We start from the raw sequence: 14,492 nt of genomic DNA, 5'->3' as shown, positions 1-14,492 counted from the left end.
TTAGGCAACAATGGGTTTGAATATAATATGAACCTTACACAGCATTTGTTAAGAGGCAAACACAGTATTCAGTAGTTAAAAAAAAAGTACTGTTATTTTGTGTCATTTGGCCACAACTGTCATGTTGTGTCTTATGTTTGAGGTTTTCAGTCAATATGGAGACATTTTTGCATGTGATGTCTTTTTGGCCTTTTTGTCTCAGACCTAACAAACTAACAATTGGATTTGAAGATGCAAAAGATCTAAACACAAGGTTTTGTTGAAGAGAACAAGGTACCTGCTAGAAATGGAACCAATCACCTTGTCAGTCTTTTAACTTTGAAAGAATGAAGTTTGGCTGGATATAAACCTTTCCCCTCCTTGGCATTTTTAAAAGTCAATTGTTCGGATAAGAAGGGTTCTTCAGATCGTCTAAATGCATAAAGGCATACTTGGCTAATATGGGGCATTTTGTCTTAGGAATTAGAATTGTTTTGGGTTTTTTTCAAGTCTGTGCAGTAACATTAAGCCCAGAAAATGCAAATCAGCCTGAATAGACTAACAGTATTTAGCTAGAAGCAACATCCAAGCGCTGATTGCTCAACCGCAAGTATTTATGCAAAACTGTCTGGGTGTGGTTGAGTAGCTACAGCCTTCAGAGACAAGATACTTAAGATAACTAAGACTTCTCAGAAGAAGTCTAATTCAGTGTAAAGGCCTTCAGCTTCTATCTATAAGTGTAAAACCAGCACCTTTTTTTCATTTCAGTATTCTTTGGGCTTAATTATATATATGGTGGCAGCACTCTTATTTTCAACACCTGTTCACTTTTCCTTCTTGCTTGTATGTTGAATCAAATATTTGCACCCACAGGAATCACTTTCATCCATGTCCACACTCCTACACTCTTTGATTTATCTGTTTTCGTTTTCAGTGGGATCAGTCTCTGACAGATCTCTCAAGAACGTACAGTACTTAGCTCTGAAATGCTTGGAATGTGACAATGACATTCCACAAATTTCCTGCCTGCCCAACCAAAGCATTTGTATTAGCTGTTCAACCTGATGGCCCATTAAAAACAAGATTGTCTTGGTACTTCGTGTCAAAGGATTGTTCATACTGAAGTGAGACATTTGGCGCTATACGCAAAGTTGTGTGAACAATGTTTTAGCCGGCCAAAATATTTCACACTATCTCAGTGAGGTCCCCATAGACACTTTGTCAATACTGTGCAGATCTCATGTTCTACACATCTTACCCTATGATGAAAGCACAGCAGCTATGGCAGAGTTGGCTTTTTCAAAAGTTAATTAAGGAGAACACGTGTTTAATTTTGGTTACCGTAAGTGATTGCTGAGGAAATGAAGACGGAGCATGTAGACATCCGTTAGATCTAAGTCAGATAATGCCGTTCTGCTTCTTTCTTGTTTACTTTGTGCACTTTTCATAGAGCACAAGACAGACTTTAGAGATTTTCTTTGAGTTCATTTAGTTTGTAGAGGTACTTTAACTCCAGAAATTACATTTATAATGTGAGCATTTTGACTGACAGTAGACAGTGTGGTCTGTGAGGTCTGTAGCAGTTTTGAAAATAAACTAAGCCAGTCAAATACTGACAAAGGAAGCAATGCGAGACCATTTCAAGAGGTTTCCTAAACTGGAGGAAAATAATCACTTTTATTTTATCCCACTTTGTCACAATAATGTTTCTGGAAATGTTCTAGCTGTTACAGGCTAATGCTTATCCTTGACACAAAGTTTGTATGAGTAAATCTGGTTTCTGTGATGGTCAAACTGAGATGAAGTTTCCCCCACCCAACCTGTAAACCAGACTTTAATTACGAGACACATCTAAACTTACATCGTTTACTCACTTTTAACAACGTAATGATCCAGTAAAACATACATTTTTAACTCCTCAACCTGATTTTTTAACTTTAAAGAATTTTTTTACAGTGACAGTAACACATTCCGGTCCAGATCATCTATCATAGAACAGATCAATAGGAGTGTTGAAAAAGCAATTCAGGAGAAAAGAAGATGGAACAAATTGGGTTAGGCCTGCACAATTAATCGCAAATTTATCGTTATCGCAATATCAAGCTGTGCAATATGCATATCGCAAAAGGCGGCAACATTTGCAATAAATGGTTACCTTAAATGTGCTAAAACAATCTCATGGCAGCTTGAGGTATTAAGCGAATCAAAAAAAAGATTTATGCATTTGACCAATCAGATGGACGCATTTATGTTGTTGACCAATCGGATGGAGCCCTTTAATGTTAGATGTTCGTCTCCTGTGTCGACGAAGGGCTTTGGAGTGTAATTTTTAAACTGTTGTAGTGAAATGGGAATGACGGTTGTTTTATTATTTGTTCATATACTTCAAGTGATATCCTTATCGCAGTATTAATCACTAATATCGCATATCGCAAGTTTTTCTCTGCCCTAAACTGGGTTCAAATGACCCATATCTACATTTTATAAAAACCTAATACCTTTACGATAAGTAAAATGAGGGGAAATAGTCTTGTTTTTGTAGAAATGTAAGTACAGCAGATGTAGTTTTGTTCTTTCTAGTTTGTCCAGTCGCTTGTTGGGGTTGTGTTTTTATCTGTTCTGGATTCAGGTTTACACACATTATTTATTAAAAACCTGTTACTAACTGCTTCTGGATGTGAATGACCAGGCTTATCTATCACTTTGTTGATCAAAGGGCCAGATTCTCAGATGACATTGCCAAGTGGAAATAGTGGAAGAGCGATGTAAGGAGTGTAAGATGCTGGCCATTTTCTCAAGGGTCAAACCTTAAACCCATAACAAACGTAGAAACGGCCTGGAGAAGACTGTTTACATGTGGTACTCTTTTCAAGGTTAACCCTTGTGCTCTCCTATGGGGTCAAGATGACCATTGACGTGTTCTCCCTACCATGACAAAGGTGGATAAAGGTGGAAAGATTTCATGTAATCCATGGACACCAGTGAAGATCACAAATCATAGAAGAAAAAAGTTCAGTCTTGTGGTGTCTAGTGACCCAACTCCCAATGTTAAAGTGCCTAGGATAGCACAAGGGTTTAAAAACTTGGGAAATGCTCATTGCAATTAGTTTAATGACATTGTGTAACCTAATGGCATGCCACCACAGAGAGCTTAATTATTAGAAGAAAGCCTCTTATTTTGTCCCTCCATGAATGGATTTCCTCCTGACTGAACTCGTTTGAGCTGCTCTATCCTTTTCCATATTTTGAGGATTGGAAACACATGTCTATTTAGCAAAATTACTTACAAGTGTATATGTAGGGGAAATTATTTTTGGCCACAAATTAGTCTTTTTCTCCAGGAAATTTTGTAGGGTCGGTGTTTCAAGCAGCTGGAGGTCGGAGACTTAGGATTTTGTGATTTGAAGTAGGAAGCTATATAAATATATCCAAAAATATTTATCGTATGTGGTTGCACTATTCAGCAGAAGGGACTATTGTTTTTCTGCCTCTGTGTATTTCAATTTGCTTTACGACTCACTTCTGGCCCGAAGTTCCTCATAAGACCTGACTTAGACACACTCCTAACATAGAGGTTAGTTTCTAGACCTCAATTTCCATTTAAGGACATTTTTTTCATCAATAGTCCCTGTTTATCATCCAACCAATAGAAGGAAAACATACACGTGTGTTCAATTTCTATATTTCTGGGGTAAATTTCAGCTGATGCTTACATTGCTCTGTCCAAAAGGCAGACATTCCAGTTTCATCTGGTTCTTCCTTCACCCTGAGGGCTTAAGAAACATCTGATACTCCTATAAAACTAATTCAGGCTCAAATGGAAAGTTTTTTCTTCTCGTCTCTCAGGCAGGCTAAATCTATTAGGCCCAGCTGTAAGACACTTGGTAATGTTTGCGTTTGCAACCCAAATAAATCATAGAACCCAAACAGTGCTCAGCAGTGAGTGTGCTTGTCTGAACACATTGGTGACGGAGCCCCTGTTCTGAAATAGTTATCTGAAAGCCCGCCCATTGCTACAGGGCCATGGAGATGACAGCTATGTGGAAGCGGGCGCGATCATCGCATGCTTTTATTTGACTGCTGTAGAGCGTCAGCGCAGCAGTGCTGGCTTACATGCTTCTTCATGTTTGCATGCTTCTGTTTGTGTGCCTGTGCAAACTTAACAGTCTGTCTACAAGCTTTGCCTGCCAGCTGAGGTCTGCAGTTCAGCTGATTGCTGTCTGTTCTGTCTACCAGAGCTTAAAACACACCGTTTCTGGCTGCTGTGAGGCCAGCAGTCATGGAGAAAGTAAGTTACCCTGCGGAAAGCCGCAGGTGATTAAATGCTTTTTGGCTCTTCCTGTTGAGCTCCTAAAAGCTGTGGCCGGGAAAAAAAAATTAGGTTAAGTGTAAAACGAGTTACAGTTTAGCAAATGGGGCACGACAATGGTAATGTGTGTGTCATTGTTGAAGTAACATAAATAGGTGTTAGAGTGACCACAGGGATGAACAGTTAAATGTAGAAAGTCCCCATGGTTAAGCTATGTTGCTGCTATGGCATGTAAATAATAGGTTTCAAGACATTTAGTAGGTTTACCAAAGAATTCTCGCTGAGATGACCAATAAAATGAATAAAGGGAAAGATTTCCAATTACTTTGTATTAGCCATGTTCATTTATTCAATAGAAACTGGAGCTACAATTTCATGTAGCGTCAGATTTTCCATTTTTTTGTGTGGCTGGTAGAAATGGTATCAGACTTGCGTTTATTGTAAGAGTTAAAGAATCCCATGTAAAGCGGTGCTTAAATACGCCAGTCTGACCTTTTCGTACACAAACTTCAAGTTTTGCCTGGTCGTTTGCTAGTAGAACGTGTTTTCGTTTGAATTGGGTTTTCAACTACGCAGTGATCGGACCAGGATTTACTCCTCTCCCTCCTTCTTCCTCGCTGTTTCTGTTGGCTGCCCAACACAAGCACCACAGCTGTCGTCACCAGGCTTTTTATAAGCAAAAGTAACCACATTTTTGGGAACTCCATGGGAACTCTGCAGAGCTTTCTCAGTGCAGTTCTTTCCCCACACGCCTGTTTTTTTCTTTGTTTATGTTGACAGTAAATGTTTAAATGTGAGGCTTAACATGTGTGAAAACTGATTGTTCTTTGTTTGATTGTAGTTTAGCTCTAAAACTTTCTTTGGGAAATATTTCAAAAACCAAAAATAAATAAATAAATAAATAAATTGGTAAATGTTTTTGAATTGGAGAAGCAGCTTTGAGGAAATATAATATTTTACGTAATATAACACTTTAGGAACCAGAAGTCATTTCTCATTTCTAGTAAACAGAGTGTAGCTTTACTACCTGCTTTTCTCCCTTTATCTTTATTTTATGTAAGGCAGAAACTGAAACAGACGATTGCATCTCTGGACTTTAAACGCATTTTCTTCAGATTAGACCAAATGTTCCCACTTTGCTGTGTAGGCAATTTAGTTGCAGTTTTTTCCATAGCCTCATTTGTAATATTTGCTCTTTCAAACATGAAGACTGTGGAGTATGTAAACATCTGTATGTTAGTTTGAAGAGGGGAGGATTTAAACTTGATATAAAACTAAAACATATAAACCATATTTTACTATCCTCCCTGAAAAGTTTTTTTATGGGAGATCTGTGTAAATATTACATGCGGTTGATTGAAAATATTTGCCTATCTTGTCAATTTTGAACTTTCAATTTTTTTTTAAATTGACTTATGTAAAGGATGTCCCTTATCAATATGAAGAATGTGCAATTTGACACTACAGGGTTTGTTTCCTTAGCTGCAAGGCCACTTACGGGGTTTATCAGCTCACTGTTGACAGACTTTTGGAGATCTGGTGGATACGTAAAGAAAAAGTTCATGGCTGCCGATGAAGGCAGGAAGTTTGTGAACCTGGATATGCTTCCAGCTTGAATGGACCTCTGTATGGCCTGCTGACAATTGTCCTCTGTTTGTGTGGCAGCCTTTCACCACACACTGTACATTCTAGCGGAGGTGGGTGTATGCTAATGACTGTCTCTACTGCTGAAAGTAGAACCCACTTCATTCCTGAAAAGTCAGGAGTTTATAACAAAAAAAAAATAACACCAACAAGATTTTACTATTTTATATCACAGGAGGATAAATTTGTAATGAATTAGTTTGACCTAAAATTCCTTGAAAATTGAAGTCTAGCTTTTAAAGAAAGTCAGTTTAAACTTGAAACCCTTGTTATAGTTTTAAGGGATGGAAACACTTTGAAAAGTCACATTTTTAAATCCTGCATGCCAGAATTGAATTCCAGTTATATGGAAAAAAAAACCTTCAGTTTTCTTCCTTTCATTATGATGCTAAATTAAGTGGAGTCCTGGAATCCACAAAGTTTTTGATAAAGACCATTTCTGCCAGGAGGGGGCAGCAGAACTGCAGGTATAGTTAACCTCTACCATGCTTATCAGCAATAGAGCCCAACCAGACTGCTCAGCTCTGGGTATCATTTTACATACATTTTATGGTTCAACAGTTACTTTTAAAGGCATCCCCAACATTTTTCCAGTACTAACATCTGTACTTTGTGTTTCTCAGTTTTCTGCTACCTGTTATTCTTTTATCTAAATCATGTAATACTTTTTTTTTTATTTTTTTGAGCCAGCATCTTTTCTTTTGGAACAAATCCAAAAGGTTTCCTGAAAGCAAACATGTTAAACAGTGATAATGACTCCTCTGGACTCCTGTCGGAAGCTGCCATTCAAATAATAACATTGAAAGGTTTGGATTGAACCATTTTTCGTTTTTCTCACTCGTTTTGAAGAAAATTGCCCGTGTTTCACTGAAACCAAAAAATCAATATGATGAAGCAGCCTGTCAGAACAAGGTTGATCATTTTTTCAGACATTAATCTGAATCTGAGAAGATAAAATTGAACTCTAAGTAGCTCATGCTGTCCCAACAAAAGGATTTATAACTCCAAAATAGAAAACTTAAACTTCCGTCTTCCATTGTTTGACTACATAAGCTAAGCTAAAAAGCCCAGCTGGTGATGAGTCGATGGATATTTCCTCTGAGGTTGTGATGTCCTGATTACAGATGGGGTCATAAGGTGACCTCATTAGTCTTTGGGGAGGACAAGCCAGTGGTCGGGAATCGGTGAGCAATGTTGCTCAGCGGTCCTGAGGGAGGATCGGGCAACACAACAACTTGGCAAGGCACGTGGTCTTTAGGTTAGCAAAAGATCGGACATTGCTTTGATGTTTTGACATTGGGCTCAATATTTTTTCTGTTTTTAAAGGTTAAAAAGGGAGAGAAAAAAACGTTTGTCTGTTTACCATCTATCTTTGAATGTATTTGTCAAATCAGACAAACCGTGTTACAAACAGAGCTGTGTGGTTAGTCTTGTGGCAATAGGAGACGTTTTGAACGTGAATTCTGTCCAAATGTTACCACTGTAACTGTGTTTAAGTCAAACTTAAAAAAAAGTGAAATCCCAGCTTGGATGATCCTGGCTTTAGATCCAAAGCCTTTGCTCTTTTGTGAGCCCAGTGACATCTGATCTGGTCATGCATAGATCAGGTCAGGTTCATCAGACCAAAGTAGAGGTGAAATCATATCCATGGACATCTTGCTGTTGTATGTCTGCTGACCCAATGAAGACCTACTTTACACTAATCAATACCTGAAAGGCAACATATTACGGCTCTGATTTGTGGATTTGTAATCATAACAGAAGAAGCAGTGTTCAGTGAGCTGTAATGTCAAATTGAGCTTTTTATCCACTTTTTGGTCATGCGTGTAAAACAAAACCATTAATTAAGATGGGCTTAGCTGGTGAAAGTATCTGTTATGATGCCAAAACCCACAGATAAGCCAGGGTCAGGCAGATATTGAGGCCATCTGTAGTTATCCTGCCCCCACATTCTGTATGTTAAAGCATGCATATGCATACTGTAGGGCTGCTTACTGCAGCAGTTTGTTGTACTTACTAGCCCAGTTAACAGTAGATGTGAGTCAATAACTTTCCACTGTGTAGCTGCGGGCTTTTGCATCGTCTCTGTCTTTCTGATGTATTATCAGTTTATAGATTGGTTAGGGCTGCAGCACTTCCCATAATCGACTTTTACTTGATACTTTTAAAGAAAAACTGTGTTCTGTTAAATTCAGTTCAAAAACAGGAGTTAGAAAACCATCTAAAAGACAATGTCAAGTTTTTAAAGTGGAAAAATAAAACAAAACAAACAAACCTAGAACTCTTTAAAAGGCCTGCATCATGCAAAATCAAATTTTTGAGCTTTTAAGTGCATTGCAATGTTTATTCCTCACATAAAACTACCCCAAAGCAATATTTTGATCCATTCACGCATTTCGAAGTATTCCTCTAAAAACCTGCGCTCTGAGCACCAGCCCCCCCTGTCCACGAAAAATGAGGGGGTTCTCACATTCATAAGTATGAAAGTAGGGAACAGCCCCTTCCAAGAAGAGTCTGTGCCCCCAGCTCCGCCCCCAGGTTAACACACTTTCTCTGCGGAGATAGCGGTGATCGACCAAGCGCTTTTGTAAGGCCCCACAATATTCACATCCATCTTTTCTAAAGTTTGGGTGTTGTTGTTTTTTTGGGGCGAAACAAGGCCGGCTCTAGGTTGATGTCGTGTAGCATGGAGCAAAAACCGGCCCCTCAGAGGTTGAGCTGTCTAACACACAGGTAGGGAAAAGAACTAGCAAAAAACAGCAAAAATAACTCATATTTCATAAAAAAATCTTTATCGTGCCAAATTTAATATATTATTATATATATGAATATAATTGAAAGGCTTTAGAAAAAAGCATGACAGAGGCCCTTTAAAAAACCTAACACGGGTGAAGTGACCCATCTTCCAAATGCTACTGTGCTCAGGTGGGGAATCTTTATGGTAAACATTGTGGCTAAAACAAACCCCCCCCTGCAGCACATTGGATTTAGAGGGGGCCACTGTCAGGTCACTGTGCTACACAGTGCTGTTCTCCTCCACAGGTCTTATGGAGTCCAAAACTGATTTGTTTAAGTAACTTATATGAAGTTTAAATTGATATTTTTTTCCCATTTTGATTTAGGTCTAATACAAAGTTTTCTTCCTTTCATAATATTGCAGATATTTGGGTTAAATTGCTATTTAAATTATTGCCTTACTTCATATTTTCGCTCCATCTTTCCTGTTTTCCGTCTATTTGGTCTTTCTTAGATTTTTCTCTCAGATATTCTCCTTGCCTTCCTCTGCATTCTCCTTTGTACATCTCATAATATTCCTGCATACTTTCTCTGGACTCACACCCAACTCCTACCTCGTGCGTAAAGCAACAAAACATCAAGGCCAGATTGGTTCATTGTTGTAGAAAGTCCCCATTCCTCAGTGTTTATCTTCACTTTCACCTGTTTCCCCCTGACTCACTCACGTGCACATGCAAGGTTCCCGCGTGCATGCACCCAAACACAACACATCCTAAAACAATTCTTCTCTGGAATTAGTACGGGAGGTTTTTCATAAACTCTTTGTTTCTGCTGATGTATTGTGTTCCTTGGGTTTATGAAGTTGCATAAACACCGATCACTTTCCCCCCTGCACCTTTATTTCATTATGTGTAGCTAAGCTAAGGAGGGGGGGATTCAATTTAATTTCATGCATCTCACTGCTCTGCATCGTCAAATTAAATGCAGCCTCAAACTGTTGCTTTCACATCATTTAGCATACGCAATAAGATTAAAACTGAGTAGAACAAACAACAAACATCACAAAACGTGATTTTTATTTAGTCTTAGATAAAAAAAAAAAGGATTTTGAAACACAGCTAACTGTGACAAAACCTTTAAAAGGAATAAGCTGCTAAAAGAAGAAAAAACGTAACATTTTGTAAAAAAAAAAAAAAACACAGAATAAATAAAAAAATTTGGATTTATTGACAATTTAATCTTTTCGTTTTTCAGGTTCATGTTCAAATCTGTCACATTTCAGGTTTAGTCATGTTTTGGTTCTGTTTCTATTTTATAATGAATTTTTCTGCTTATTCTTAAACTTTAAAGTTTCTGCCATCCTGTCTCTGCTTCTCCAGCACCTTAATGACAATGGACTGATGCTTTTTTAACAGCTGGATTCAATGTATAAATGAGGATTTGATTTTAAACACGCTAATTAAAAAATGTTCTCTAAAAGATGTTGAGAATTATTAAATCTGTTTGTGATGACAGAGAATAAAAAGAAAATGCACATTAAATGATCTCATATTGTCCTCCAGATGTTTTATTTTGATGTGATTTATGTGTTCTCTTATTCTAAGATTTATTTATTTTGCAAACATAGATCTTGTTATTCTCTTAACAATCGTCTTTTTTGTGATTGATTTATAATTCAGTGTTAAGTTTCATGTTTCAATTTAAATTGTTGCGGATAAAAATGAGCCGAAAGTAAAGACTTTAAGCCCTTTTAAAAAGGAAACCATGTAGAAAAGTAAAAAATTTACACAATTGCCCTCAATGCCAGTTAGCTTGAGATAAATTGATATATTTATGGGCAAATATTTGTTAGACTGATTTTGTGTTTGCATGTCTGCATCCTGTCAGGCAGAAGGCCTTTATCTACTTTGTTAACTTGATAGACGGTGTTTGGCACCGGGTAGGTGTGGCTTTCCAGCTTTTTAATGCGAGAGTTTCTGCTCTCTCTAAACAATGGGCTAATCCCTTAAAAGCCTTTTTTCCCCCTTAAATTCCTGACAACACTAGCGCACTTTTCCGAACGTGTTTATGTATTTTGGATCATTCAAGAAAGCAGGAAAACGTTGAAGAGATAAAATGAAGTTTTTATTTCTTTTCCTTTGTTGCTTGTTTATTGGGAGTTGTGGATATGGATTGAATGTTCTTTGTCCCCTGCAGGACCTGCAAACCATCTACTGCCACCTGTACAACATGGAGGTCCTGTCTCATCTCAGGGAACATCAGCTCAGGTGTGTTCTCCATATTTCACCTTAAAGCAGAAAAAGGCCACAAATGTTTGCTTCAGAAAAAACTTTGTTCAGCAGTATTTAGTTTAATATCCTCTCACTAAACTCCCCAGTTAAAGTGTATTTCATGTTTTATGCTTTTTGTTCTAATCATATGTTAACATTCTCAAACTATTATAATAATAAATCTTTGGGTTCACTACGTTCTCCTTCTTCATGGTACTCAAACAATTGAATGCGTTTTGTTGCCTTTATATCAACATTTCTACGTATTCTTTTGTAAACCAAACAGCTTCTTTTTGTTTGGCCTGTCTGAGCAATGCTGATGTTTAACATTTAGACTTGAAAGAACAGTTTCTGGGACAGACATATGTTGGAGATAAAAAAGTTAAACCTTTACTCACTTTGATGGTACTTAAGGACACTCAGAGAGATGTAGATACTGTTTAGTTTTTTTTTTAACTGTTTATTCAATTTCAGAGCGTTTGAAAGGAATGTTTCTAACATCCTTAACTGACAGACGATAGCGGTGTTCTGTGTTCATGGGTCGCCAGACGGTGAAGTGTTTTCAAGAAGACAAAAGGTAACACGTTTGCTTATCCTTTGTAGGTCGATGTGCTCCTCTGCCAAGTATGAGAGACATGAGGCTAACCACATCCTGTTTGAGTAAGTGCAAAGCACCTTAAACGTTTCCATCAACGATGATTCTTAATCATTGCTGTTTCATACAAACAAGCAAATACACGTTTTTTATCAGTTCATTCAGGAAACATGTTTTTAGTCCACACATAGTGCTGGAGTTAATTTATAAAAGGTAATATTGTTCTCCTGGAATCAAGTTGACGGTAAATGGTGTATACTTATAAAGCGCTTTTCTACCTACAAGACCCAAAGCGCTTTACAGTCACACACACACATTCACACATCGGTGGCGGCTCCGCTGCCGAACACAGGTGCCAGACTCCAACCAGAGGCAAGGTGGGGTTCAGTGTCTTGCCCAAGGACACATCGACTCATGGGTGTGCAAGGCGGGAATCGAACCTGCAACATTATGATCATGGGTCGACCGCTGCACCACAGCCGCCCCAAAGTTGATGAAGCTGTTATGGTGGTTATTTATTATTTTTAAATCAGTTTTATAGATAGATGTGTCTAGAAGGATTTAGGATGTTACAGTTCAGTGAAAAACTATTTTGTCATCCGCTAATTGTGCCAGTTAGTGACAAGTTACTTATTTTCCACCATAATTTACAAATGAATTCTTTAAAAATCTGACAATGTGATTTTCTAGATTTCTTTTCTCATGTCACAAATGAGGTATATCTATGAGGTAAGTTAAAGGCCTCTCTCATCTTTTTAAGTGGGAGAACCTGCACAATTGGTGGCTGACTAGATACTTTTTGGAAAACACACTTTTATCTGTTCTAATATGAAGCCACTACAATCTCTTGCTCATTGCATTCATATCATGCTTTCCAAAAATAGGACACAGATAAGCAAAAGTTTGCTAAGGGTTTTATGGATTTGACCAGTTTATTACGGTAAACAGTCTTTAACTTGGTTGATAAAGCTGGTAAATAAAGTATTTTTAATGGATAAAACAAAGTAAGATTATCTGTTGTTAAGTATAAATGAGGGAAAGAATATAAATCATTGCTACTAGTAGCTAATTTGACCTTCCTGCTCACCAGTAAATGCAGATTATCTTCATCTGTAACTGTTTTTTTGGATTTACAAACAGTTTTGTTGATCTTTGTGATATAAATTGTGTTCTTCAGGACTAAATTAATCTGTTAAGATAAAAGTATGCAAAAATAAAAACTTTTAATAATTAAATTAAAATCCAATGCATAAAACACTTCTGGCTTACATTTGTTTTTAAATTTTGTTCAATAGATAGAACTGTAAGGTGAAAGGAGGCAGATAATAATGTGTAGAAACGCATTTAATAAAGCATACTGTGCAAATTTAAAAGGACGTGTCATGATGAGGGTGGAGAAAATTGGGATGAAGAATGAGTGACAAGTAGGAATGAGTGCAGTAATAATGGATTATGTGAAAAGGAGGAGTAATGTGATATTAAAAATGACAAGTCATCAGAAGATAAATTAAAACAAGAGGAAGATGGATGGAGATGACAGTAAACAGAAGTACATTAAACGTGGAGGCAGAGAAGGAAGAAAAAAACAACAGAGGAATGAAAAATGAGAGAGGGGAAGGTAAGGTGTTGGAGGGAGGCAGCTGAGATGGAGGAAATGTGATGGATTGAGGAGGACGGAGACGGATGACACAATGACAGAGACGCTGCGCATGTTGATGCTCACTGGAATTGCATTAGAAACTCAATTTAGCATCAAATAATAACACACACTTAGTGTCACGCTCCTCTGCTAAACATGCCGGATAACAGGGAGGAGATGGAAACAGTCAACCAAAGTATCAGTTCATCAAAGCTGGTCTGGTGTAACACTCTCTGCTGTCTGCTCACACCTTTTAAATTATAGAAAAAAATATTTATAAAACAAACAGATTTATCAATAGTATTAATCTTAACTTATTATTCCAAACTTTTTCATTACTCATATACCATTACATTTTTGCTTTCTTGTATGTGCTACCCATGAGTTACATAGGCTAGAGTCGATACGCTAGCTATTTGCCTCTTGGTTAACTGTGCGATACACCATTTCAATCAATCTCATCTATAATTATCGTTTAAAAAAAGTGAATACCTTGCCGATTTTGCCTGGTGTGAGTTATTTTTAGCACGTAACTTCCGTGATAAAGGAGGGAATGCTGTATTGTCTTTGTATGCAAAGTGCCAACTCCCTCCTGTCAATATCCTTTGTTTACCATCATGATGAAAAGAATAAGTCAAGGAAATTCCTGCAAATGCTGCCAGACGTGAATTTGTAGGGTTGCATGACCAGGAGAGGACATGCAACACAGTGTGCTTTAGGTTGAAGTGCCATCAGGTTTGATAGTTTGGTCTCTACCAATGACCAGCTTCTTGAGGGTTCTGTGGACAGCAATTAAATCCCACAATCTGTGAAGGATCCAGATCAAAAGTTTTCAATATTATCCATAATTTGTGCATTTAAATTTGATTTAGAAAAGTCAAAACACTTAATGAGGTTCTTCAGTGCTCCAGAGGACCGAGGTAAGGAACTAACGGTTAAACCTATTAGAGGATTTTCAGTCATCCAGGTAATGTTATCGCAGGAGTCTTTTCTTCAAGGCTCCAGAATTTTGATTCAACTTGTTAACATCCAGTTGCCCTGAAGAACACAAACCTGCAATCAAATGATTCATATTTTTGTGCCATCTATCTATCTTAGCATCTTTTTGTTCTGCTCCTTTCAGCCCAGACAGCATTGCGACCTGTTGGTACATCCTACTCTCAGGCTCGGTCTTCATTAAGGAGCATATGTATCTGGCACGGTGCTGGTATGTAACACAACACACACAGAAACAAAGCCAGAAAGCCATGAGACATGATGATTTTGACTGACGTGAGGCGGTCCTGTCATGGTAGATTGTCAGATTGAAGATGAGGTGTG

General features: G+C 37.7%; 1 protein-coding gene across 20 annotated transcripts in view; it reads left to right on the top strand.

Annotated features, from left to right (window-relative positions):
• The window catches only part of rapgef6 (Rap guanine nucleotide exchange factor (GEF) 6), a 122,642-nt gene that overhangs the window by 17,395 nt on the left and 90,755 nt on the right, over nucleotides 1-14,492 (top strand). For all 20 annotated transcript variants that reach the window (XR_013647522.1, XR_013647521.1, XM_078930952.1 and 17 more), the window contains exons 2-4: nucleotides 10,865-10,935; nucleotides 11,542-11,598; nucleotides 14,296-14,379. Coding sequence is in view for 18 of the 20 variants with exons in the window: in XM_078930952.1 (XP_078787078.1) it covers nucleotides 10,865-10,935; nucleotides 11,542-11,598; nucleotides 14,296-14,379 (212 nt within the window). In the remaining 2 variants the exon portion in view is untranslated. The remainder of the gene's footprint in view (nucleotides 1-10,864; nucleotides 10,936-11,541; nucleotides 11,599-14,295; nucleotides 14,380-14,492) is intronic.

Source organism: Oryzias latipes, chromosome 14 (assembly GCF_053564925.1).
Source record: "Oryzias latipes strain Hd-rR chromosome 14, Olatipes_Hd-rR_3.1".
Classification (NCBI taxonomy): domain Eukaryota; kingdom Metazoa; phylum Chordata; class Actinopteri; order Beloniformes; family Adrianichthyidae; genus Oryzias; species Oryzias latipes.
The sequence above is the reverse complement of the archived record's forward strand: the minus strand, read 5'-3'. Positions and strand labels throughout refer to the sequence as shown.